Source organism: Malaclemys terrapin, chromosome 7 (genome assembly GCF_027887155.1).
Source record: "Malaclemys terrapin pileata isolate rMalTer1 chromosome 7, rMalTer1.hap1, whole genome shotgun sequence".
In the NCBI taxonomy this organism is placed as follows: domain Eukaryota; kingdom Metazoa; phylum Chordata; order Testudines; family Emydidae; genus Malaclemys; species Malaclemys terrapin.
The window spans coordinates 118,712,016-118,739,707 of record NC_071511.1 but is presented as its reverse complement, the minus strand read 5'-3'; the positions used below and the strand labels follow the sequence as shown (position 1 = coordinate 118,739,707).

Here is a 27,692-nt window from a genome sequence, read left to right as displayed (position 1 = left end):
TAATATTAGCACTGTCCTCTTCTTTGTACTGTCCAACAAGAGCTCTTTATTCTGTTGCTATGTCATCTGGTCCAGGATTTATCATGTAGTAAAGGATTTCAGAATTTCAATCTGCTTAAATATGGGGAGAGAGAGAATGGACAGTCACAAGATTTAATACAGTGGAAAAGGAGCTATATTGCAAATTGTGTATACAGCCCAAGGTTATTTTCCCCAGTGAATTTTGGCAGGAGATACAGAAGCCTGTTTGATATTGACATGACTGCTCCCTCTAATTTAATATTAATCTGTAGATGTGTATGTATATAATACATATGTACATACTGATATATGTACAGATTGGCAGGTAGCAATTGATCTATCGGGGATTGATTTATCGCGTCTAGTGTAGACCCGATAAATCGATCCCTGATCGCTCTGCCGTCGACTCCAGAACTCCACCACGGCGAGAGGCGGAAGCAGAGTCAACGGGGGAGTGGCGGCTGTTGATCCCGCGCCGCGAGGATGCGAAATAAATGATTCTAAGTCGATCTAAGATACGTCTACTTCAGCTATGCTATTCTCAGTGTAGACCAGGCCTTAGTTTTGATGCTTCATCAGGCTCTTTCTGCTGAGTTGTATATCAGTATGGACTGACAAGAGTAAGAATGTAACAAAGATTAAAAAATTTCACATCTCAGCAACCCCTTCCCCCCCAAAAAGGCTATAAAATGATGTTGCACTTTATTTTGGACCATCACATGGTTTGACAGCTTCTCACCACATGCTCGATATGCTATGTGAAACCGAAGGCCTAACACTGGTCATTATACTGTGTCTCTTGAAATTCCTTTCCTCAAGTCACTAAACAACATCATGATGTCATCCACGTCCTATTTTAAAATCTGATTTATATAGGGCAATAGCCTTCACTCCGTTTTAGGATTCAGTTTACTTCCTTGAAATAACGATCTGTTGCACGTGTCATTTTTTTGTACCAACAGTTTGTCTAAAATAAAACCTGTATTTAACCCACACAAGCAAAAGCAGCATGATCTTCATCTATAACTATCTGGAATTGAGTTAGAATGCTAGGTAGGCACTGATACTTAGTTTTCTCCCAAGACTCAAGATTCAAATATTCCTAACATCCAAGGCAACCATGTCCAAACAAAATGAACTGTCTGTATGTGTTGTTGCAACCATGTCTGTGTCTGTTGCCACAATTCTCTGTAGGTGCAAGGAATGGAGTGGAGAGAATGTTGCTCCCCAAGTCAGTGTTTCTCCAACTTCAGCAGATATACCTGACCCTTCCCTCCCACAACTGGCCATGGAGGATGAGAATTAAATATGATGAAATGGAATTGTGCCATAGCATGAACTTGACTTTGTCATTGAGACAGAACAGTACAGTTATAGCCGCAGAACTTGAATCTTATTCCAAACCTAAGCTTTGCTGATCAGAAATTAAGAACTAGTGCCCTAAAATGCTGCCCAAATTCTCAGATTACCTTTAATAACACATGCAATATGGTATAAAAACGGGTTAGTGTTCCCTTCCTCCCCTTTATATTTTGTCATAAAAAGAACTGTATGTCCCAATAGTCTAGTAGGGGCACAGACTCCCAAAATGTTGGGGCACTGTAGGACGTTATTGTTGCCTACCCTCTTGCTCTTTCATTCTCTTCTGTGTATTGTGGGATTGCTGCTCATTGCTCATGTATTGCTGGGTTCACTCCTCTCTTGATTGTTTCCATTGCAATGCTCATTGCTTATAATACATGTATAAATTGAATGCATATTCAGTCATGTAGGAGCACCATAAGCCAGGGTGGCCAACCTGAGACTGAGAAGGAGCCAGAATTTACTAATGTACATTGCCAAAGAGCCACAGTAATATGTCAGCAGCTCCCCATAAGCTTTTCCCCCCCGACCCCTGTTCCCAGCACTTCCTGCCCACTGGCAGCTCCGATGATCCGTGCCTCCCCCTCCCTCCGTCCCCACACCTCCCGATCAGTTGTTTCATGGTGTGCAGGAGGCACTGGAGGGGGGAGGGGGAGGAGCAAGAGCATGGCAGGCTCAGGGGAGGGGGCGGGAAGAGGTGGAGTGGGGGCAGGGCCTGGGGCAGAGCCAGGGGTTGAGCAGTGAGCACCTCCAGCACATTGGAAAGTTGGTGCCTGTAGCTCCAGCCCCGGAGTCAGTGCCTGTACAAGGATCCGCATATTAACTTCTGAAGAGCCGCATGTGGCTCCGGAGCCACATGTTGGCCACCCCTGACCATAAGCAATACTTTCACACTTGATGTGAGAGTATTTTAGGGAAGTGCAATGAACATAGACAGTATAGTGTGGGATTTGGTGACAAAATACTATTTGTACTATGTACCTCTGAGCTGTGTAGATCTTTGCAGCCCATAAGAGTGATACAAGCTGAGAAAATCAGAATAAAAAAACTGAATAGACAACATGCGTTTAACTTTGCAAGCCTTTTGGTAAATGGGTGTGAATTTTTTTTTTTACCTCAAAAAAGTACCATACTATCATCTGAAGAGGTTAAGTAAACAAAATTCATAAGTATTTAGAATTTGTAATGAAATTTACCATTCATTCTTACAATGTAATCCATGGCCTTCTAGTCTGTGTAGCATAATTCATGGCATCAGAGTTTACCCCAAGCTAGTCCTCGAGATCCGCAAGGAGGCCCTAGAAGGATAGAGGTGAATAAAACAGCACTAGAGGGTACGTTACTAAAATAGGCTTTATTTCTGCAATATCTATTCACTACTGTTCCAAAAATTGTCACTTATCCAGTAAATAGAAGTTGAAGCTATTAAAATCTGCAGTGTTAATTTCAGCTCCATTGAAATCAAAACATACAAAAAAAAGCATTAAAAATATTTTGGATCTTTTGTTGCTGTCACTGAAGTCAATTAAACTTTATCCTTGCAGAGATTTGTGCTCGATTCTTACCTCCCATACATCAGGGTAAATCAGGTGTGAAGTTTTGCTGGTGTAAAACAGATAGATATAAATCAGAAGAGAATCCAGGCCCTTTTTCTTTAAGACTTAACAAATAAAATTTTATTTCAACCTTCCTTACATTTTTAGCTATTATTGAGTATTTAAAATACATTATTCTGTAGGAATAGGTTTCCTGTTTAACTTAACAAACGTGCCATTTTTAAGTCTCAATCAGCAGTAGTTTTCTTGGTTTTCCAGCTTGTCAGCAAAATAATTGGTTCTGTTTTGATGTTTCACAAGCTATTTGTTCTTTCCTGAAAGTAATTCTAGGAAGTGGTTTCTCTATATGTAACTTACTGTAATGAATTTTTCAAAATTCAGTACAAACTGCTTACCTCCATGATGTTCCTAGCTTCAATTAAGCTGAAAGGGATGAATAATGAGAATAACCAAGCTCTTATACTTCTCACAGTACCAAATCAAAAACAAGGATAGCTGGCGCGGTCTTTTTTAATATGCTGAGACTCATTCAGATAGCTGGAATCTATACTTTATGCTTTCGAAGGATGCCGATGCGGTTTTGAATCTGACTGTACTAGATTGTGATCCTGGTAAGTCAGAAATATTTTGCAGCCATAATTTTAAGGTACACACAATACTTTGTTTTAAAACCATAGCTGTGTATATCTGACCATTTATTTTTACTTCCATGTTGTGGTTTTATTTTTTAAACTAGACATTTAAAAAAAAGTGTTTTTTGGTGTGTTCACAGGTGAGTTGTGTAACCTCATAACTCTGGATGTAGCGCACAATCAGCTTGAACATCTTCCAAAGGAGATTGGAAATTGCACACAAATCACCAACCTTGACTTGCAGCACAATGAGCTTTTGGACCTACCAGAAACCATAGGTATGTGAAGGTGGGGTTGGGGAGAGAAATCACTGCTTTCCAAATGTTCAAGTCACTGAACACTAAGAATAGAAAATCTAAGAATAAAACATAGACTGTAACTATAGAAGGGATAGGAATTTTGTTGTTGGCATTTTCACTATCAAGATCTCAAAGGGATATACACTTTCTAAAAATGTAATCTCTCTCAAACCCAAACACTGTTCATTCTAACTACTATAAGGGGTGGTCTACACTTGAAAATTAGGTACCCAGCTATGTCGCTCAGGGATGTGAAAAAACCCACGAGTGATGGACTTATGCCAACCTAAGTCCCCTTCTTGACATCGCTAGGTCAACAAAAGAATTCTTCCACTGATCTAGCTAGCACCTCTTGAGGTTCTCCCATTGGTGTAAGTAGTGTCAACACTACAGCTGAGTTACTATAGCATTGCAAGTGGGAACATACCCTGAGAAGAGTGGTCTAAACATTAGGCTGAGAACAAGAAATTCCTGGGTTCTAAACCTGGCTCTGACACCACTGTTTTCTGTGACTTGGGGGCAAGTCACTTAACCTCTGTCTTAGATTTCCCATTTATAAAATAGGAATACTGTTTGCTTATCCACCACATAGTGAAAAATCTATTTATAGATGAATGGTGCTACATAAGTGCTAAAAATTATTAGTTTAAGGATAACGTTCTGAGTTGTATTTCAGTATTTGCTTTGAGTAGAGGAAAAATAGAGAAGACTTACAGAATCAATTTCAAGTACTAATTTATTCTTTGTATTTTCTACTTTTTAATAATATAATTTGAAAATCCACTTCCAAGTTCCCAAACGTACTATCTCAGTCGGTAAAATACAGGTTTTGATGTTGGGATTGGGAGTGAGAGTACTGAAATAAACTGATTCTTCCCTAGTTGGCTTCAGAAGCTCATATAGGACTGCACAGGTGAGGACTTTACTTATTTAATTAAATCTCTGTTGAACAAATGGTGGAATAAAACATATTGTTTAAAAAAACACAGCCCATCATGGTTGTAAGCTTTCAGCCTTGTTGAGTGGGCAAATAAAAGACAAAACTGAACCACTTGGGCAACATCTAATATTAATTAATAGAGCATTTCAGTATTATTTATATATATATAAATAAATATAATGGGGAAATAAATGGGGGGATGAGGGGCAGAAGAGTGAAGAACCATTTAGAAAGACACCAACTATTTTTAGTAGCAAATTGTTGACCAGGAAGATATTGGGCCTTTTTACCCAGAGAGCTCTACCTGAATTGAGCTTACATGGATGAAATACCCACTGTTGCTGAATTTCATCATGTCCAGTTAATTTTATATTTAAAAACTAGGAGACATCTTTCCAGCTGGAATTTGCATCCGAATGCACAATTTGTAAGCATAGCTCTAACTTTAACTCTTTTTTATCAAGATTGGCAATGTCACTACCAAAACAAAATTGTCTTAACTTTAGTCTGCAGGTATAGTGCCCTTTGCTCATGTCAATCAGATTTTGTAAATTGTCAATTTACATGAGGGAGGTAATTAGGATTTTGGAAAGGTCAGGCTTCGAGTCTTCAAAATTGTTAAGGGCTAGAGTAGAAAAAAAGTGCTGCCAAAGTGATTTAGAACAGGAGGAAATTTAGAGAAAAACAAAAAAATGTTTCAGGCTGCCAGGATTGATTTATGTCAAAGATTAAAAATAGCCAATACAAGTAGCTTGGTTAACTAAAGAAACTAAGAGGGTACACACGTTTACAAATATCTGAAGGTTATAAACACCAAGACAAAAGTTTTAACAACAAAAGTGCAGTGTAGACAGTCTTAGGCTGTCAACATGTTAAATCAGGGGTTCTCAAACTGGGGGTCGGGACGCTTCGGGGTCACAAGGTTCTTACATGGGGAATCACAAGGTGCCAGCCTCCACCCCAAACCCTGCTTTGCTGCCAGCATTTATAGTGTTAAATATATAAAAAAGCATTTTTAATTGATGGGGGCGTGGGTTGCACTCAGATGCTTGCTATATGAAAGGGGTCACTAGTAAAAAAAAAAAAAAAAAAAAAAGGTTGAGAATCACTATGTTAAACTCTGTTGGGAATCTGGTCTGAGCTAAGATAAGAGTATTGTTATGCTGGAAGGCATTCATGGGTGCTGTCCACCAATTGTTTGATCTGTAGGCCATTGCAGAGATGCTTGAGGCTGTGGCAGTATTAAACAGATGGCCAGGGCGCCATGTGTCTCCATTTTTCCTTTTTTAGTTTTCCGACTTTTCCCAAAATCAGTAGGGTTCTGGTAATTGATTTTGGAATTGATCAGATGCAGTATTAAAAAGTTACAAATAGAGTTAAAAAGTTAGTTAAAAGTTTAAGGTTTAAGTTTAAGTTAAAAGTTTAAAAGTTAAAGAGTTACAAACAGAGAAATGCCATTAAACTGAGTATATGGACTTGCAGTCTCAGCTAAAGTAAGAGCATCAGATTAAATTAAGGCCTCAATCCACCAAACACATAGGCAGGTATTTAAATTTAAACACATCAGTAATCCCATTTAAATTGGTACTTAAACTTAATGCTTTTCAGGATCAGAGCCTCAGACAGGAAAATTAGGATGAATATTAGGAAAAATTCCTGACAATGAGAATTATAGGCATAATCTCCCAAGCGAGAGGGTGGAAACCTCATATCCTAGGACATGTGAAGCTAGGGCTAGACAGAGCACTAGAAAATGTACTATATGAAACTATTCTGCATTAACAGAGGATGATTGAGATGACCTAGGCCTTGTCTACATGAGAAAGGTGCACTCGTTTAACGTAAATTGTTTTTTAAAACAGTGCAAATCCCTGTATAAACACTTGTTTCAGAATAAGAGTTTATTTCAGTTTATTAAATTGATTTTTAATTGATTTAAGATAAACCAAAATAAGTGTAAATAAAGCCTTTTGAAGTAGTTTAACTAAATTGCTTTAAAATCACACCTTAAGTTAAACTGGTTCAACTTTCTTGTGTAGATAAGCACTTAATATGCTCTCTAATTTACGGTTTCTTTGAATTTTTAGCATTTTTCCCATAGACCTGCTCTTTTGTAGTGGAAACACATAGGAGTCAGGAAACCTGGATTCTGTTCCTGCTTCTGCTACTGACTGGATGTGACCTTGGGAAAGTCACATAAGTGCTCTGTGTCTAACTTTCCTCCTTTGTAAAAGGAATAAAAAATATTTGCCTATGTAAAACACTTCAAGATAATGAAACATGTTCTGTAAATATAAGTATTATTTCTGCACTACTACAGAAATTCTCTTTTTACTAACAAGGTTTTCTGGTGTTTCTCAAAGCTATTATATTTATAATTTTCCTGTTTGGTGGACTTTTTTGTGGGAGAGGGCTCTGTCCATTTCTTTTTAAAAAATATATGAATGTTTCAGGAAAAAGTTTTTGTTTTCCCCCCCTTTCCGTTGCTCTTCTTTGTAACTACACCTCTGTCCCTTAAGTATGTGGCCAGTAAACAGATGTTGCTGTTTGATTTAACATTTTTATGTATGTGTGCCCAATAGACTACCTTTATCTTGTTGTATTATTTTTGCACTTTCTACCAATAAATGCTCTTCTAATTAACATCAAATATGTCTCAAAGATTTCTACACAGATCTTAGAAATTTTAACTGACACATAAATTCCAGAAAACGAGCTTGGATATCTTAAAGTTCCTTTCTTCACATCACCCTAATAGAAACTTGTCATTTAGTACTTCTAATGTATTTGTGATTCTCTAGCCTTAAGTATGTGGTTCATTCTTTAGAAAGAATTAAAATAAAATAATGTATTCATTCTTTTTTTAGCCTTTGATTTCGTAAATATAAAGAGTGTGTTAGAAAGGTTGCTGAGTGGAGTTCTATTTAAGATAAATTTTTTTCTGCCTTAGCAGCCTGACGGAAACTATTTGTAAGGGTTATTAGCAGCTTACCACCTAGAGAACTATGGAAAGAAATGTCTCCAATTAAATGGGCTAATACCTATGTGTTATAGGTGAACACCTTCCCTTGCCAGGTAGCTGTTCTAGGCCATTTGTGTTAATTTCTGTGCAAAATATTGATACACTATATTGAGAGATCTGTTGAAAGGCAATCATTAAATTTCTCAAAGCAGTGTGTAAAACTTACTTTAGAATAGACTACGTGGAAAGACCATGCTTACAGAAGATTGTCTTAAGAGGATATGAAAGAATCACACAACTTTTAGATAATCAGTTTATAAGTTAATAGAAGTGGGAAATTACTGGCAATGCAGTTGAAATAGCTTGGGCCTCTTGTAGGCATGCGATTTACTGAAAAAGTGATACTGTAGTAATCTTTAGTATGTTGCTGTCAGTGAATCAACTCCTCATCTGCCAAAGATGGTTTTTCTGTACATTTTCTTGATTGTTTTGCAATGGCATACTTTTCGCTTTTAAAGACATTTTTGTAGCCTTTTAAAGTTACTTATGTTCTTTCTCTAAACATATAGCTGTACCTGCATGGTGCTTATCTCTACAGAACATCAATGCTTTGCAGCTCTACAATCTGCCAAGTCAGATGCTGACTGGTGGAAGATAACATTGCACTGTGCTAACTGTCGTTGATTTTAGTCTGATTATATTTTTGCACCAAAAAAAGTATTACTGATCGAGGATGAATCTGTCTTTCAGAATGCATTATTTGTTGCTATATAAAATAAAGTTCAGAATAAGTCCATAAGTCCTGGGGGTAGTGGTGGGGGGAACGAAACTCCATTGATTGATAATGATCGACCTACATTTATGCATAGTACAAAAGAGGCAGTCTTAGCCAGTTCAGCAACAGTGGCTTTATTTCTTAGTCATGACGGTTTTGGTACAACATTAAAGCAAGTTGTGGCTTGATTTTTAGATTATAGCTTGTTTTGTGGTTAGAATAGTTCAGTGAGAGAGTTTTAGCACGGAGATGGAGATGCGTCTATGGAATCCAAAGTCTGGCTTGCTTTGTTTCAGATGTTTTTTTTTTTCCCTAGGCTGGAGAATTTTCTTTCCAACTTTTTGATCTCTCCTCTTTTTCTTAGTTATCCCCCCCTTCCCCCCCCCCCCACTGTGACACTTACCTGTGGTTGGGTGTGATGAGTGTTTCTTGCAACATCTACACATTGCCAGGTTCCAGCATGTTTGATGTCTAAGCACAGTTGAAATTTCACTGATTTAGTCAGTGCAAAAAACCTAACCGAAGACATCTGTTAATCACAAATAACTAATTTAGAATCAATCTGTTCTTGTAACAATTTATTTTGCCTTTCCAGTTTGCTAGGCCTGTCTCTCTCTCTCTCTCTCTTCTCCCCCCCCTCCTCCCCCCAGGAAACCTCTTTTAATGAAATCCGATTTTGTTTATAAGAGGGAATGTTTGTCAAGTTTTGTGTTTCCTTGCTGGGTGTTTCTTGGGTAAGAAGCATTTACTGCTTGATTAGTTAGCTGAGCCTTGTCTTACCTCAGACAGCTTTCTGGGTGTGCTGTAAGATTTCTAATAAAAACAGAAAACTTTAAAGGAATGTTTCCTCACAGATTAATAGGACTGTACTGGAATGTTGAGGAGTTGCTAGCGAAAGGGCATAATTGTAATGGAGAGTGAGAGGCATGGTAGGGAAGGAACTATGCAACATCCAAGATTAAAAGGACAGCAAAGCCAATTTAGTCACTGTGTATAAGTGTATAGTTTTGTTTCAAGTAACGCTTTCTTCTAAGTGCACTTTTGTACTATAACAAACGGCAATTTAGATATTAGTTATCAGGAAATGACTTAATGTCTTGTTCTACAGATATTGGCTTAATGCAGTCATATCAGTATTTTCTGTTGATTGAAAATAGTAAATTACTTTACATGTAGATCACTTCCTGTAAGAAAAATGTGCTTTGTGTAATAGCCTAGCATTTTCCAAGTACCATAAAGCAAAAAAGAGAGAGAGTCTAGAGTCAAAATTAAAATAGTTATGATACAATGTGATTTTTTTTTTTAATATGAGCCAATGTTTTGTTCTGAAGAAATATTTGGGAAATATACAGTTTATCTACTTTTAGTTATTAAATGCCTTATGCCAACTTGCAGTACAGCTAATGTTAACTTGGGGGAAGCATCCAAAAGAGACATAAAATGAGGTAAAGAACAATTTAGTAGACATTTGAGACCGAGAGAAGTAAAGTGTTTAAATTGGCCATCGGATTAAAAGATTTTTTTTAAATTGTTCACTAAATACCACATTACAATTATAATTTCTCTTCAGCAAACTTAAATAGTTTCATCCCCTAATGTAAATTTAATAGTTTTCTTATTTTTAAAAAAGGTAAAAAAGTTATCTGAGGGAGAAATTCAACAGGTAACATTAGAATTCAGGTAAGAAATCATTTTAAATTATTTTTCTATATCTACAAGCTTTCTCACCTACTGTCGTCATTCTACAGTTTTGTACATGTTCTTCTAAAATGTGTTTAGTTTGATCATAGTCAGATATGTCTTATATTTATGAATATTTAGAGCAACAGCCTTTTTAATAGGAAAAGGATAGTGAGTTGTAAGCGTAGTAGCAGTAGCTCCAAAATGATTCTTTAATTAATAGCATCAAAAGAGACATTGCTGAACACATTTTCCGTTTTCTGATACTGGTGTGATTTCTGAACGCTGGTCCAGGAATAAAAAGAGAGAGGTTCTGAAATTAGACTCCATGCCCTACTCCATTGTATTTGAGCCCAGTGCTAAAATGGCAACTCACATGAAACCAAATATTTCAGGAAGAGGCATCAGCATGGGAGATCGTTGAAATTCTGCTGGAAGTTACTTCAGGCTGTTAAAGTTTTAACCTCAGATTTTACCTCTAACACTCCCTGTTGCACCTTGATTAAATAAGAGGGATGAGTGAATACCAAGTAAAAATACAGAGAAACAAAATTGAATTACTTCACTGTGGGGTATGAAATAGGTTTTACTAAATTTTAATAATTATTAATTCATTTGAAATGCTAAGAGGAAGAAGTCCTGGCTTGTGTTTTACAATTTGCTGCAGAACACCATCATGTATATTCTAAAGCATTTTGTTATTGCATCCATCACCCACAACTTTGAAATGGAAAAATTAAACTTTCCATATTTTATCTAAAAGGAATCTCCCAATGCAAACAAATTAAATAGAGTGAATACTTGCATACTGATCTTTTGTATATATCAGATTGACTTCTGGTGTCTTAACTGTGGTATACTAACTCTGGATTTCATTTGCTTTGTGTGTATATGTTTTTAACATTCTTTATTTCCCATAGTATTCATGTTGGTCACTCAGGCCTGATCTGCACTACGAGATTAAGTCAAATTTAGCCGCGTTAGTCATTTATAATGAATGCTCTGCACAACCAACCCTGTTCCGCCGGCCTAAAGGGCCCTTAAAATCGACTGCTATACTCCTCCCTGACGAGGGGAGTAGTGCTAAAATCGACCTTCCTGGGTCGAATTTGGGGTAGTGTAGACGCAGCGTTGTGCAATTCAATGGTATTGGCCTCTGGGAGCTATCCCAGAGTGCTCCAATGTGAGTTTCAACTCTGATGCACTAGCCAGGTACACAGGAAAAGCACTGGGAACTTCTGAATTTCATTTCCTGTAGCGGCACTGCTATGGGTACCCGCATGGCCCCACAATATGCCAACATTTTTATGGCTGACTTAGAACAACGCTTCCTTAGCTCTCGTCCCCTAACGCCCCTACTCTACTTGCGCTACATTGATGACATCTTCATCATCTGGACCCATGGAAAAGAAGCCCTTGAGGAATTTCACCATGATTTCAATAATTTCCATCCCACCATCAACCTCAGCCTAGATCAATCCACACAAGCGGTCCATTTCCTGGACACTACTGTGCTAATAAGCGATGGTCACATCAATACCACCCTATACCGGAAACCTACTGACCGCTACACTTACCTACATGCCTCCAGCTTCCATCCAGGACACACCACACGATCCATTGTCTACAGCCAAGCTCTAAGATATAACCGCATTTGCTCCAATCCCTCGGATAGAGACAAGCACCTACAAGATCTCTATCAAGCATTCTTAAAACTACAATACCCACCTGCTGAAGTGAAAAAACAGATTGACAGAGCCAGACGAGTACCCAGAAGTCACCTCCTACAAGACAGGCCCAACAAAGAAAATAACAGAACACCACTAGCTGTCACCTTCAGCCCCCAACTAAAACCTCTCCACCGCATCATCAGAGATCTACAACCCATCCTGAAAGATGATCCTTTACTCTCACAGATCTTGGGAGACAGACCTGTCCTCGCTTACAGACAACCCCCCAACCTAAAGCAAATACTCACCAGCAACCACACATCACTGAACAAAACCACTAACCCAGGAACCTATCCTTGTAACAAACCCCGATGCCAACTCTGTCCACATATCTATTCAAGTGACATCATCATAGGACCTAATCACATCAGCCATACCATCAGGGGCTCGTTCACCTGCACATCTACCAATGTGATATATGCCATCATGTGCCAGCAATGCCCCTCTGCCATGTACATTGGCCAAACCGGACAGTCTCTACGCAAAAGAATTAATGGACACAAATCTGACATCAGGAATCAAAATACTCAAAAACCAGTGGGAGAACACTTTAACCTGTCTGGTCATTCAGTGACAGACCTGCGGGTGGCTATATTACAACAGAAAAACTTCAAAAACAGACTCCAAAGAGAGACTACAGAGCTAGAATTGATATGCAAACTAGACACAATCAACTCCGGTTTGAATAAGGACTGGGAATGGCTGAGCCATTACAAACGTTGACTCTATCTCCCCTTGTAAGTACTCTCACACTTCTTATCACACTGTCTGTACTCGACTAGCTTGATTATCACTTCAAAAGTTTTTTCTTTTCCTCTTAATTAATTGGCCTCTCAGAGTTGGTAAGACAACTCCCACCTGTTTATGCTCTCTGTATGTGTGTATATATATCTCCTCATTATATGTTCCATTCTATATGCATCCGAAGAAGTGGGCTGTAGTCCACGAAAGCTTATGCTCTAATAAATTTGTTAGTCTCTAAGGTGCCACAAGTACTCCTGTTCTTCTATTTCCTGTTTGGTCAGCGTGGCGAGTTCAGCAGAATCACAAATGAGCTCCAGCATGGAGTGAATGGGAGACCCTGGATCCAATTGCTGTATGGGAGAAGAATCTGTGCAGGCAGAACTCAGATCCAGCAGAAGAAATGCTAATATATATGTCAAAATCGCACAGGGTCTGGTGGAGAGAGGCTACACCAGGGATGCACAGCAGTGCCGCGTGAAAAGGCACTCAGGCAAGCCTACCAAAAGATGAAGGCGGCATACAGTTGCTCCTGGTCAGAGCCCCAGACATGTCACTTCTACGATCAGCTGCATGCCATTCAGTCCAATTTTGGGGTGCTTAATTATTTGTGAGCAGCTTGCTGATATCCACTGCATGTGCACACACTTTGACGGTAGCAGTCATTAATGAAAGTTATAAACTGGTGATCAGTTCATGGGTTTGCTCTCTTCCTTCCTTATTTCAAAATTAAGATTATTTGGTCTATGTCATTGGCTTAAAAATATGGGGAAGAGTAGCCTTTTGCTGTATTCCTTGAAGTAACATTTAGTGATTGTGGATTGTGCCTGATTGACATCTGCAAAGACTAAAGTCTGATATCTACAGAGTAAGTAAGCTTTAGGCAGCTTCTATACTACACAGTGTGCCTAACCTTGACTAGGAACATCTTAACCATTTTTAAACAAAGTACTGTAGCCTATGTATGCGTTAGGCTACCTTTTTATTCATCAGAAACCTGACTAGACCCTTTACACTTCACCATGATCAAGTGGATTGACGGTTACCTATAAGGGCTGGTCCACACTTAGTCCGGACTTCGGACTAAGGTACGCGAATTCAGCTACGTTAATAACGTAGCTGAATTCGAAGTACCTTACTCCGGACTTACCGCGGTCCAGACGCGGCCGGAAGTCTCCCCCCGTCGACGCCGCGTACTCCTCTCGGCGAGCTGGAGTACCGGCGCCGATTGTGAGCACTTCCGGGATCGATCCGGGATCGATTTATCGCGTCTTAACCAGACGCGATAAATCGATCCCAGAACATCGATGGCGTGCCTCCGGACCAGCCGGTAAGTGAAGACTAGGCCTAAGACTACCCAACCTCTGCTAGAAGGTGCTAAACACCATTTCTCAACTTTTTAGAAACACTTAGGTCTTGTCTGCTTTAGGTTTTGTATTCAATTGTAGCATCTTATACTGACTGAACCTGGGTTCCTTTTCTTCCATGCTGCAACCTCACATTTTGTTCACTGAATTAAGTCCAGATGTCATATTAAGCATACTACATTTTTTTTGTAGTTTTTTCATACTACATCTGAAAAATGCCATGCAGTTTGATTTAATCTGTGCCCACAATTCCCTATTATGTTAAAGATGGCATCAGTTGCCCTTTCATACATGTGATAGCAATAAACACTCAGTAGAAAATGATCTATGAGTGAACTAGGACAAGGTAACAATGCATAATAATGCAAATACACATTCTAACACAAGACTACTTAGAGTGTGATATCAACATTTGGTGCAAAATGTCTATAAAAAATGTAGAATTTGTAATGTGCCCCTTTAACAATTTTGTTTAATAGACTTCAATGTTCTCTGTGATGTATTGTTGCAATTATCTATTACAAACTGCTGAAGACTTTAAATCCTCTGATAACAAATAAATCATAAAAGGGGAGAGAACTATAATGGAAAGACTTTTTAATGCACAAGTTTTATAAATGTAAAAAGCTTTGTATTTTAATATAATTATACGAAAGCCACTTGTTCCGGTGAACTTATTTTATTTTATTTTGGTCTGAGTGCTTCCATAACATTAAAAAAAAATTCCAGCTGGATCGCAAGCTAACCTATAATGCATTAAATTACATAGTGCAGAGTAATCATTACCCATTTTGTTGTAATGCTTTACACTTCCGTAGTACTCTTCGCTGAAGAGTCTCAAAGGGCTTAAAATAACTGAAGGTAGGGGAGAGGGGAGTATGGTGAAGCTGCCGTAAAGAGGGACCTTACTCAGTCCCTTAGAGTCAGTAGTAGAGCTGGAAGTAAATTCAGGAGTTCCTAGTTCTGTGTTGAGACTGCTAGACCATATCTCTTCAGATTTTGAAATATTCTGAGTAGAAGAGGTATTTTCTCCTCTCTCAAAGAGAAACTGATAATATGGGAGAAATGGAAAAACCACCCTTAAATGGTCTTTCTGCAGATCAGTAATATTTCTGCATGTGTGCATTTCTTCTTTCTTTTTGGTCCTTCCCTCAGAGCAATTGGCGGACAGCAGCAATCAATCTTTTTTCCCCTCTAAGCATCTGAAAATGTCCTTAACAGAGAATTTATTTTATAATATTCTATTTAGATTTCTGTTTATAGTAACATGCATTGAATTGAAATAATTTGTGGAATTTTTTCTGTGTTCTCCCAAGCAGTTTTTAAATTCAGTTTTGTATAAATTATCTTTGTGAAGCATGTAGTACCTGGTTTTCTAGCCACCCTAATGAAGTGGTTGGGAATTCTGTGCTTCAGCTGCTGCAAAACTAGGACCCCATGAAAGGTACATCTCCTGAAAAGGAGTGGAGCCTGCTAAGAAGAATGTAGTGCTCTAATATTGACCAAATTCGCATTTAGTAAAACAGAACTGAAATAACTGGTACAAAGGTGGATGTCTAAAATCTGATTTCCCCCAAGGCAATCTGAATCTTGCATGAAGAAAGTTAAGAAAAATAATTTTGCAGGGGTTTTGTTAGGGTCAGCATCTTCCGTTAGAAGAAAAATAAGCTGAGGCTTAACATGGCTTGCAAATCATGCTTAGCAAAAGTTGTATCAAAGAATCACAAAATTGGGAGTATAAATATCATTAAAAGACATTTGCTGTGGAGAGGAGTTGGAGGTATCTTTACTTGTTTATTGCTAGCTTGCTGCTTTTCCTATCTAATACTTCTCTTCAGTTTGATGCGAAACTGACATGCTCATAAGTATCTAATGCTGCTCTCCTTTGAGACATTCTGCCTGCACGTCGGCAGGGTCATGCCTAGAAGAATTGTTGAGGTATAGTTCTAATGGCAAAAATACAACTGAATGTGAACCTAATCGTTCTATAGTTGCTGTCCGTTTTACATACTCATGCCAAATAAATCAAGTGGACACATGCTGTTTTTGGTTTGCCTATTGTTAGTGATCACGTCAGATGTTAGCCTGTCTGCAGTCTCCCCCATTTTTGTCTTTAGAAGGGATATAAACCCTCATACTCCCAACACAAGTCAGACACTAATTGAGAGGAGTTGGGAAGAAATTTCTCTTGTGGACAAGTTGCTCCCCAATCCCACTTCAATTCTAGTATGAGTTTAGAGACTGTCTCAATGAGCATGGTAAAAATGCTAAAATAGGAGTGCAAAGCATTAGGACCTTATTTTCAGAGGTTCTGAGCACCCACAACTGCAGTTTTAGTTGATGGGAGCTCTGCATGCTCAACATCTCTGAAAGTCAAGCCCTATAACTCCAGCCATTCATGCGATCTGCTGCTGAATTAAATTTTGGAATGGAAATGAAAGGGGGGGGGGGAGATAGGTAATAAAAATGTGATGTTTAAGGTCTGTTATCAACCTGCTTGGATTGAAAAAAGCTTTAGCAGACTGGTGCAAATGCTAGAAGAACCACTTATGGTTTGACACTTACTGCTGATGCAGTAGGCATATTGTGCACCGCAGGCTCAGTACTAGTGTATGATGTATTGCAGCCACTAGTAAGCCTCTTTCATTAGGAGGAGAGAGATTAATGGAAAGGGGTAGAAACAAAGATGAGATGTGGAGATGGTTTGAGAGGTGGTATTTATACTTTTGATAATTTAAAAATTATTTTCCAATGTACCTTTATTTTCTGGAAAATACTACATCTCTACCCTGATATAATGCTGTCCTCGGGAGCCAAAAAATCTTACCGCGTTACAAGTGAAACCGCGTTATATCGAACTTGCTTTGATCTGCCGGAGTGTGCAGTCTCCCCCACACCCTCCCGGAGCACTGCTTTACCGCGTTATTTCCGAATTCATGTTATATCGGGTCACGTTATATCGGGATAGAGGTGTATATAATTCTGACCCTCTGACAGCAGCTGCATTGAGGTTCCATTTTTTCCCAAATTGCTGGTGTGATTAGACATAGTACACTTTGTTTACAATCTTGTCATTGACATAGCCTACATTTGTATTGCTAAACAACAGTTGGCAATGTATATCCTTTACTCTGCTACTTCATATTGCATAGTGCCTGATGACATAACTCAGGATTCAAGAAGCATGTCGGAGAGCAAAGAACAAGTGATGGATTTTTACGTTTTGTGTGATGTTTGCCTGTTGTTCATTTATAGACTAGATTGTTAAATGCTATTTCATTTCTGAGAAGTGCTGTTAGAATGTTTTGACTCATCCCTAGAATGTTTCACCCTGAAGATCTTTGTGAATATGGGCACAATGAAATGAGATGTTTCCTATATTTTATGTTATAAATGAAGTTAGGACATACTAACTTTGCATGTAGTTAACAATTTTAGTTATAATAGTAATAATTATAAACATGTGCCACCAGCTCAGCCACTGTTGCTTTCATTTCCCTAATTTTTGCTTTGTCTTCATCGGCAATAAATTAAACACTTTCCCATGCTCTTGGGCAAAATGCCAGAGATATCCATTGCAGACGTGCCCTCTGGTTCTTTGGGACTTAAGCTCAATATCTGCAGGGCAGATATTTCTACTGCACTGAGTGTTTCCTGCCTTATTAAGACACTCATCAGAAAGTCTCTATAGAAACTATGCTGAATCAGAGATTACAGATGGGAAAGACCTATTAGATCATTCAGTCTATCCCCTTAATGATACAGGGAGGGGTCCTTATAATACACTTTGTCCAGTCTGGTTTCAAAAGTTCAAGGCAATGGGGCTTTCACCATGTTCCATGGGGAAACTATTCCCCAGCTAACAGATCTCACTGTTGGTTATACTTTCCCTGATGTTCAGCCTCCCTTTCCTTTGACTTAACTTCATCTCTTTACATTTAATCATGTTTTGTGTACCACTGTAATAGTTTGTAATAATAATGTAGTATAATGACTACAACACTGCGTATAGTAAAAATACTGTAATTTTTGATAAGTTATTTTGGGAAAAACTGGAAAACTTCGGGTAAAAGCTGGACTTCCTGGTGAAAAGACCACCAGAATGGAGGAACATCTAAAAAATTGATTTGTTGATTGCTCAGTGTGTGTCTCTGTTGTGAAACTTATAGAAAAACATATGCATATTATGCTTCTATTGCGTATTTCATCTAAGGATCTGAAAATACAGTACTTTGTGAACATCAGCTAATACTTTCAGTGTCCTGGTGAAGGGTGTGGTCATTCCATTTTACAGATGGGAAACTTGAGCCTCAGAGAGGTTGTTTCTTGACTAAGCGCACACAGTGGAAGAATCAGAAATAGAACAAGATTCCGTATTATCAGTCCTGTGCCCTAACCCCTAAATGACATATATTAATAACACTTTGTTTTGCTTTTGTAGGAAATTTGTCCAGTCTAAGTCGTCTTGGCCTAAGGTACAATAGACTGTCGGCAATCCCGAAGTCTTTAGCAAAATGTAGTGAACTTGATGAACTGAATTTGGAGAACAACAACATTTCTACTTTACCAGAGGTGAGAGGCACAAGGTGTTCACTTGGGGGGAAAAGTAATAGATTTTTTTTTAGTTTTGTGAGCACATCAAAATATTGCAGATTGATTTTTACATGAAAAGCTTTAAGGAACGAGCCTGCCACATTGACATGTATATCTAACCAGTTAGACAGTAATTCAATTGACGAATCATCAGGCAACAAGACACTAACTCATTTTATCCATTTTCTAAATGTTCTTATGACACAATTAAACGACGAAGCCAGGAGCCCATCATTTTAGCTGGACATGAGGTTCCTGTTGCAGATGCTAAGGGGGAAAGGAGACAGAAAACTAAGAGGGATCTCTCTGTCCGCTTCCAATTGAAACAGGACTGTTCTGTTTTGATAAACAGGTGGACAAAAAGCCACTATGTTTGTCATAGCTGCTTAACGTTAACATTGCCATAATAATGTAATGTAGGAGTTTGCAATTTACAACAATGTTTCGCTACCAGTGCATCCCTCAGTTGGGTAGCACATCACCCACTAGCTACAAAAGGTAAAAAAATCTGCAGAATCCTGTGGTAGTTAGGACAGTGCAGGGGCCAGCTGTCTTGCTTCCTGCCTCTGCTATTGCATTTGCTAGTCCTATGCTGTTCCCTCCTGCCTCAGCCAAGTCACAGGATACTCCACCCTCCTCAACCCTGTAGAACTTGTGAGAGTTTTAGGCTTCATGATAAAATGCACAGAGTTTATTCTGCTTTGTTTCAGTGAGTGATCCAAACATTACTACTATTTTGTTCAGTCTACCTAACCTGTTCTCCGAAGAACTACATCTAAAATTATATTGCAAATATCATATAATTAAAATCTACCTAATGAGAAAAGCGAGAACATGTATGCAGGGGAAAAAAGGAAAAAGATGTGAACATAAATTAGAGGACCATTGAAAGCACCCAAGTACAGTAATTGTATAAATAATTAATAATTGTCTGAATTATTAAATTCAGCAACAACTGACTGGAAACAAAAGATGATTAAATATTGAGGTAGGCTTGTGCTTTAAAAAAATGCTGTACAGAGAAAGTTGCTCAGCTGCTTTTAAGAACAAAGCCGAATCACCCCACCCAGGCATGTAATGAAAGTAACTACAATGTGATTACACATAGAAAAGCAATTGACTGGAGAACTGATTGCTTATCCTAAAATAAGTTGACTCCTAATCAAAAACGCCCTTACCAAATAGTGCGACCTTACCTAAATGTGTTAGTCTAACAATAAGTTATGTTGCGACAAAGAAGTAGCTAGATGTTAATGTAGTAGTGTAATCCATTTAAAATTAAGCATTCTTGGCTGCAATAGAAAGAAAATTCATTTGCAAAGAAATTGCTGAAATGCAAAATGAGCCCAGAGCTCATGATGCAATGCCTAATAAATATTGTATCTTAAAAGGATCGGTTGGGAAAGGCAGCAATCCCACAGCTTTCATAAATATTGAGTGCATTGTTTTTCTTTAGACTGTGTGTAACTAAACTCTGCATCTTCCCCTCCAAAGCATTTTAATTGTTAGTTACTTGTGAGCTGTTAGAAAAATTATATGCACCAGCTAATACACACATTATTATCAACATTTATGTATAGTCCCAGACTTAAAAACCAGCCTCTGCAAATTCCAAGGTCAGTTTGAAACAATAAGGTGTTAGGCACCCCCAAAGTACTATTGCGAAGTGCAGAACCAAAAATTGCAGCTAAATAATAAAATCACTAAAGGCAGGATTTCCTCTTAAAAGATTGTGCTAAATAACAATGAGATTTTAATACGACGAATATCTCTGCAACTTAGTTTGATTGTTTACAGTTAGGAAAAAAAAATGGCTGCACTGATTTTTCTGAGATAAAACTTTTTTTTTCTTGTGTTCAAATACCTGCAAATTTGTTGAGCCATGACATGAAGCAGAGCAAGTTGCAATTTGATGGTTTATTATATAATGAATGTGAAGTGGCCCTTAATTTAAAAAAAAAAAAAAAAAAAACTTTCATTCCTGAAACAACACTATAAAAATTTTATTGTAATTGTAATATTAAAACTGTACCTCGGGAAAAGTAAAGATATTTGAAGTTGATTGAAAGTTTTGAGAGCTTGCTGCTATTCAGTCTGTGATTGTAGGTACTTTAATATTTCTGGTATGTAACATCGTGCATAAATCTTTAATCCCTGCAGTACCTAAACAAATAGGGCTGAATTAAGGTTGGCATTGTAATGAGCGAAAGATGAAATTTCAGCATTAATTTGGCACTCATTATTTATTTCTATGGTGCCAATAGTGTGTCTGGGTGCTTTATTGACAGGTACAAACCTGAGATTCCTGCCTAAAGGACCTTATAGTCTAAATTTTAAATGTTGGTACTTTTTATATACTGGCACCATGTATGTGTGGGAAGAGAGGAATACAGTTCTCTCCTAGTGATTGTGGATGAGAATGTATGGATGAGAGAGCTTTTTCTGAAGTTAAGACTCGTTTATATATTGCAACTCTTAACTTATCTTGTTGGATGCCCTGGGGGGAAGCTAGTTTTTATTGAGACCCAATACAGTGAAAGAATATATGTTCAAATAAATTTAAATGCACAGCTCAAGGTTCTCTCCCCCCCTCTCTCCCTTTCTAGGGTCTTTTATCGAGTCTTGTGAACCTGACTAGTTTAACATTGGCCAGGAACTGCTTCCAGTCATATCCAGTGGGTGGTCCATCACAGTTCTCCACAATCTACTCTCTCAACATGGAACACAACCGCATCAGCAAAATCCCGTTTGGAATTTTCTCTAGAGCTAAAGTGTTAAGTAAGCTGAACATGAAGGTGAGCCACAGGAACGCGCCACTGTTTGTAACATCCACAGCAGATTCTGTGAACTGTAACAAATTTAATGATACAAAGAATAAACTTGTAGCATATGAAAGGGATACTTTGTCACCTTACTCAGATATCACAGACACACATCCTTTACCTGTGTTACTGATCCATTTCATTTTTCACTATTTATTCTGTTAGCTCTTTCACATTGCCTTCACATTTGGACAGTGAAATTCAGTGAAGCTGTTTGTGCTTTGCATGTTCAGGAATCTGAATGGTTGAATTGCAAACATTGGAGGGGAAAATTTTGTTTTAAAACAAGTTTATTTCAATTAAAAACAGAATCATGGAAAGAAATATCTATCGCCTTTTTAAAGTTTATTTTTGCAAAATCTAAAATTGAGACCTTGTTATTACTATTACTTTTGCATTGAGGTAGCCCAGAGACCACAGTAAGAACTCATGTCCCATTGTGTTAGATATTGTATATTTTTAAAGAGACGCTTTACATCCCCTAAAGATCACAATATAAGCATATGATGACAGATTACAGGTGGAGAAAATAGCCATGAGGGATAATAGTGTAACAGTGGGTTTAGTTTAATATGTAACAGAATACATATTCAGAGATTTTCAATCTCTCTTGAAACTCGACAAATAGCCCCTCCCGTGTCTTGATATAATTACATTATAGAAAATGTATTTATCAATAAATGATAACAATTATTATTTATTACTAATTGTGACAGCACCTACGATGTACAAGGCACTTTCAAGCTATGTAAGATAGTCTCTTCCCTGAAGAGCTTGCATTCTGAAATACAAAAATAGATTCATAGATACCGAGGCCAGAAGGGACCATTGTGATTATCTAGTCTGAGCTCATGTTTAACAAAGGTCAATAGAATTTTCCCAAAATAATTTATAGAGCAGATCTTTTAGAAAAACACTCAATCTTGTTTTAAAAATGGTCACTGATGGAGAATCCACTAAAACCCTTGGTAAATTATTTTAATGGTTAATTACTTACACTGTTAAAAATTTATGCTTTATTTCCAGTCTGAACCAGATGAAGAGGGCGCAACATAAAAGTAAAGTGGCTGGTGCATGTTTTAGTCATTTTAAGGGGGTTAAAATTTTTATTTTATTGTAAAAACTTATGTTTAACTGTCCTCCAATACATCTATTATTAGATGACTGAATTTTTGTTGACCTCACAACAGAAATTAGTCCGGGGAAGGATTTGAATGGTGAGAGGATAGTGTCTGGTACATTATTTGGAAAGAGTTTTTCAGGTGTAAGGGCAATGTGGAAAAATCAGACAAAAGAGGCAACATCTTCCTTTTTGTAATCTAGATGGGTCCTTAAATTAGAAAAAAAATTCTCTAAAGGTACCAATCACTCTTTAATGTCACACATGAACTAGTAGTTTGAACAGCCTGATTTCTTAGAATTTACTGTGTCCACTCTAGACCAAATTATATTACTAGCACTCTAAATAGTGAGTGTGTCTGACTTCATTCCAGTTTTTTTACTACATAAGCAATTTGGATGTATTTGCTATTTTAAAAATTACCCCAATGTCAGCAAACATAGAGCCTGTGGGCACTGCTGGCTGATATCTGTTCCAACTGCCTGTCATAGGCCAGATCCTGAAATAATGTCTGACACTTAAGTTGTTTTGTCATGGTACTTGACCTTTTATTAGGGTTTTTTTGTTTACTTTACACCCTCCATATTTTTAGGATAGCAGAATTGTTGCTAGGTTCTTTACATGATGTGGTGTTTGTTGTGTTTTTTTTTTTATTCATGTCTTAAGTGTTCACATCCTATCCAACAGTACGCAATGTTGAAAAGCGTAAGAAGTCAAAATTAACTATTGAGACCTTGGAAATTTCATGAGTTATTGCCTTTGTAATATGTTGTTTCCATTTCAGTCCATCACATTGGTAATACAAATCCAGCTCCACATGTCTAGATTGGGTAGTGTTCATTACATTTTGGGAATGCATTTTAAAGATTCAACCATTTAGCAAAGATTTTTCTATTGGTTTATATGAGAACCAATCAAATTTTTGATTTATCTAAATGTTTCATCTTATTTAATCTCCAAGCTACCTTGCTGTTTTTTCATGCCAAAGCCTACATATTTTCTTTGTTAAATTGCAGGACAATCAGCTAACCTCGCTCCCCTTGGACTTTGGGACTTGGACCAGCATGGTGGAACTGAATTTAGCCACTAATCAGCTCACAAAAATTCCTGAGGATGTGTCTGGGCTAGTTTCCCTTGAGGTGAGAGAAATACAGTGAACGTCTGACTAAGCAAATCCTCAGAAATGAACTTAAAAAAAAGTATGTCCCCATAATAAGTGTGCTAACCGAACATATGAGTGTTTTATAAGTTTATGACTTTCATTAATAGCTTTTTAAATGTTTCGTTCCTTAAGCCTGTGTGTCTATTTCATTTATTAACCTATAGACAACCCCACATCACAAAATGTACAGTGCAGAAAATAAAATGAATTAAAACTGGGCAGAACACCCAGAGGGACCAGCATACAAAGTGGGCCAAAATATTCCAACAAAAGAATGACAAAGTGGACTGAGTTCAGTTAGAAAGCATTGAACTGGGCCTCGAAACCAGCCACCAAGTGATTAAAGAGAAGGTTCTATAGATGGACTCCAGGAACCAAGTTGGCCCATTAAACAGATTTTATTGTTAGAGAGAGTGCCAATAGGAAAGGGCATATTTATGTTGTAAAATTAGGTAATTTTACAACTAAGTAAAACACTAGGGAATTAAACAGAAAGAACTGCTTATGCAATGTTCATGCAAAAGTGGAAGTTCTTACAGCAATTTTAACTCAGCCACATTGCACATAGGTAATTGTGGACTGGTCACGGGGGTACCACGCTGAGATTGCTCAATTAGGGCAAACTGCGAAGAATGGAGCAGACAATCCCCAAAACTGGTGGTTATTCTAATACTTAGATTCACCAAGCCAGAAACAAAACAGCTTCCACAATACCTTACTGGTTACCCAGAAGCCAAAAACACAGATCCCATAAAGCAACCCAGCTTTGGACTTCTTCCCAGACTGGCAAGTCAGATATGAAGAGGATTACTGAAAATCTTGTTGTTCATATAAAAAGTTCTACCAATCCCAAAGGATCAGACACATTACCCTCCAGGTCACTGAATATTTCAGATCTTACCGAAATACATGCTTACAGCCAATTCTTATTAAATAATCTAAAGCTTATTAAAAAAGAAGAGTGTATTGGTTAAAAGATCATTATACATACAGACAGACTAAGAGTTTTTAGATCAGTTTCATAGTAGATATGGTGAACTTTAGAGTTGCAAAGAGTTCTTTCAGAATTAGTCCATAGTTTTAGTCCAATGTCCAATATCAGGGTGATCCAGATGGGATTGGAGACCTCAGTTTTGTGACTCAAACTTCTTCCCCCTGATGAAGCTTAAGCACATCTGAGATGAAAGGATCAGGTTCCAAGAGCCCTTTAAACAGTTCCCAGGCAGCCTCTTGACACCATGCAGTACTTGGGTGAACAGTTGGCAATTATCCTATCTTTGAAGTAAACCACCTATGTCCTAACCATCAACGATAATTAGCTACCTGGATTAACGTAAGGCAATGCCTATCTCCCTTTATTTACAGGTAATTTGCTACATACTTCAAAGAGAAATTGACAGTGATATCAGTACATTCACAGTTCATTTAAATGTTAACATTTTCTTTTGATCTCTGAATTAACAGAATTCAGCAATACACAGGAACTGTTTGGTTACATGGCTAACACCTAACAAGATATAAGCAAACACTTACAATTATAACAGGAGTACTTAGCATTACCTCTAATTCTCTAACCGTACAGGTTTGCATTTCAAACTCTAGTCTATTTAACATGAAATGGCCCTAATTACCATTTACCATATCCTTTAATATGTCTCTAAAGGTTGAATCTGGGTCAGTTAGCCGGCTAATTGTGTAACCCTTTCTGGCCCTGTGTCACAGTAATATTTTCTGTTCGGTTTTTCTTTTAGATATGTAGTTTAATAAGTTACTATTCATATTGTTTAGTATGTGCCTTAAAATACACAGGATATGCAACAAAACCACATTATTATTGACATGCTAACCTTAACTTTGGCATTTCCTGACTTTAACTGTGCAACCCTAACCTGGTTAAGTTTCTCAGACCTGAAGAAGAGCTCTGTGTAAGCTTGAAAGCTTGTCTCTCTCACCAACAGAACTTGGTCCAATAAAAGACATTACCTCCCTCACCTTGTCTCTCTAATATCCAGGACCGACACAGCTCCAGCAATTCTGCATACAACCCTAACGATGCATTGTTGTAGAATTTTGCATTAACTGTTGAACTACTCACTTTTGTGTGTATGTTTTAATATCGCAAAACAATAACATGGTAGGATTGGAAAGGAGAAATATCTAGCAATTCTAGCACAGTGCTAGGATCAATTCCCAGACCCTATTGGGGTTAGCTGGAAGATCTTAACTATCCAAAGCCAGCCGGACACCCCTCCAGAGCTTAGTGATGTCACTAAGGGTATGTCTACACTGCAGCAGGGCGCGCGCCTGCCTCCCAGTCTAGTTGGGCAGACTTGTGCTAGCGGGTCTTGAGGTAGCACGTTAAAAGTAGCAGTGTGGAAGTTGTGGCTTGGATGTCAGCTTGGGCTCTCGAGCCTGCCCAGTCCCCCAGGTCTGAGATTGGGTCACTTGCCCGAGTCTCCACGGGAGCTGCAGCATCCACATTGCTCTTTTTACTGTGCACTAGCTGGAGCCCCATTAGCACAAATCTGTCAGTCTGTCTGCCTGGGCTGGGAGGCTCGCTGCCAGCTGCAATGTAGACATAGCCTTTAGAGGAGGGGTGAGCAAACCTTTTGGCCTGAGGGCCACATCTGGGTATAGAAATTGTATGGCGGGCCATGAATGCTCATGGAATTGTGGGAGGGGGTGTGGGCTCTGGGGCGGGGCTGGGGATGAGGGGTTTGGGGTGTAGGAGGGTGCTCTGGACTGGGACTGAGGGGTTTGGAGGGCGGGAGGGGGATCAGGGCTGGGGCAGATGGTTGGAGGGGGGGTGGCTCAGGGGTGCAGGCTCCAGCTGGCGCTTACCTCAAGGAACTTCTAGAAGTAGCAACATGTCCCCCCTCCGGCTCCTACGCAGAGGCATCGCCAGGCAGCTCTGCGTGCTGTCCCATCCTCAGGGGCTGCTCCTGCAGCTCCCATTGGCCGTGGTTCCTGGCCAATGGGAGATGCAGGGGCGGCATTTGGGGCAGGGGCATTGTGTGGAGCAGAGCCCTGTGGCTGCCCCTATGCGTAGGAGCTGGAGGGGGCACATGCCGCTGCTTGTGGGAGCTGCCCGGAGTGACCCCCGACTCTGCTCCCCAGCTGGAGTACCGGAACGAGGCAAGCCCCAGACCCTGCTCCCCAGTGGGAGCTCAAGGGTCGGATTAAAACAGCTGGCAGGCCGGATGCAGCCCATGGACCGTAGTTTGCCCACCCTTGCTTTAGAGCATGGATTATCAGGATCTAAGCACCTGCAGCCCTGTTGATTTAACAGGGATTTGTGGGTACTCAACACCACTAAAAATGCAGCCCTTCACATTTGTGCCTCATCTTGCCCATTACCTACCTCACTGAGATGTTGAGAGTTGCTTGTAAGCAACTTTGAGTTGCTCTGGAGAAAGGTGCTATATTACTGCAAACTATTCTTGAATGAATTACTTGGCTTCATAGATGAGCATAAGAACATAAGCATGGTACTTTACAGCAGAGAAAAGACAGATTTTCTACTTGGAAGAGTTTATAATCTGAGGTCTTGTCTACATGGAGACACTCAAGAAAGTTAATCAAAATAATTTTTAAGTGGATTAGTTAAAGTGGAGAAAATGCCTGTGTGGATACACTTATTCAGAATTAAAGTGGGCTTAATTTGATGTACTTTGGAAGTGAATTAATCTAAATTGAATTAATGACACTTGAATTCTCAATAAGAATGCCCACACAGGGATTTAATGCAGTTTAACTAATCCTCTTTAAATTCACACCTTCAGTTAATTTGGATTAATTTCCCTGCATGTCCCCCTGTAAGCAAGCCCTAATTTAAAATGTAACTGAGAGCAGCAGAAGATTAAAAAAGGGGACTGGTGAGGGAGGTCATTATAGGAGACCAATGCATGTGTGTAGAGTAGCCAAGTATTT

At 38.6% G+C, this 27,692-nt stretch overlaps 1 protein-coding gene across 4 annotated transcripts in view; it reads left to right on the top strand.

Moving 5' to 3' along the window:
- The window catches only part of SHOC2 (SHOC2 leucine rich repeat scaffold protein), a 104,236-nt gene that overhangs the window by 63,937 nt on the left and 12,607 nt on the right, over positions 1-27,692 (top strand). For all 4 annotated transcript variants that reach the window (XM_054033968.1, XM_054033969.1, XM_054033970.1 and 1 more), the window contains 4 exons: positions 3,712-3,849; positions 18,507-18,637; positions 21,265-21,453; positions 23,617-23,739. In XM_054033968.1, the coding sequence (XP_053889943.1) occupies positions 3,712-3,849; positions 18,507-18,637; positions 21,265-21,453; positions 23,617-23,739 (581 nt within the window). The remainder of the gene's footprint in view (positions 1-3,711; positions 3,850-18,506; positions 18,638-21,264; positions 21,454-23,616; positions 23,740-27,692) is intronic.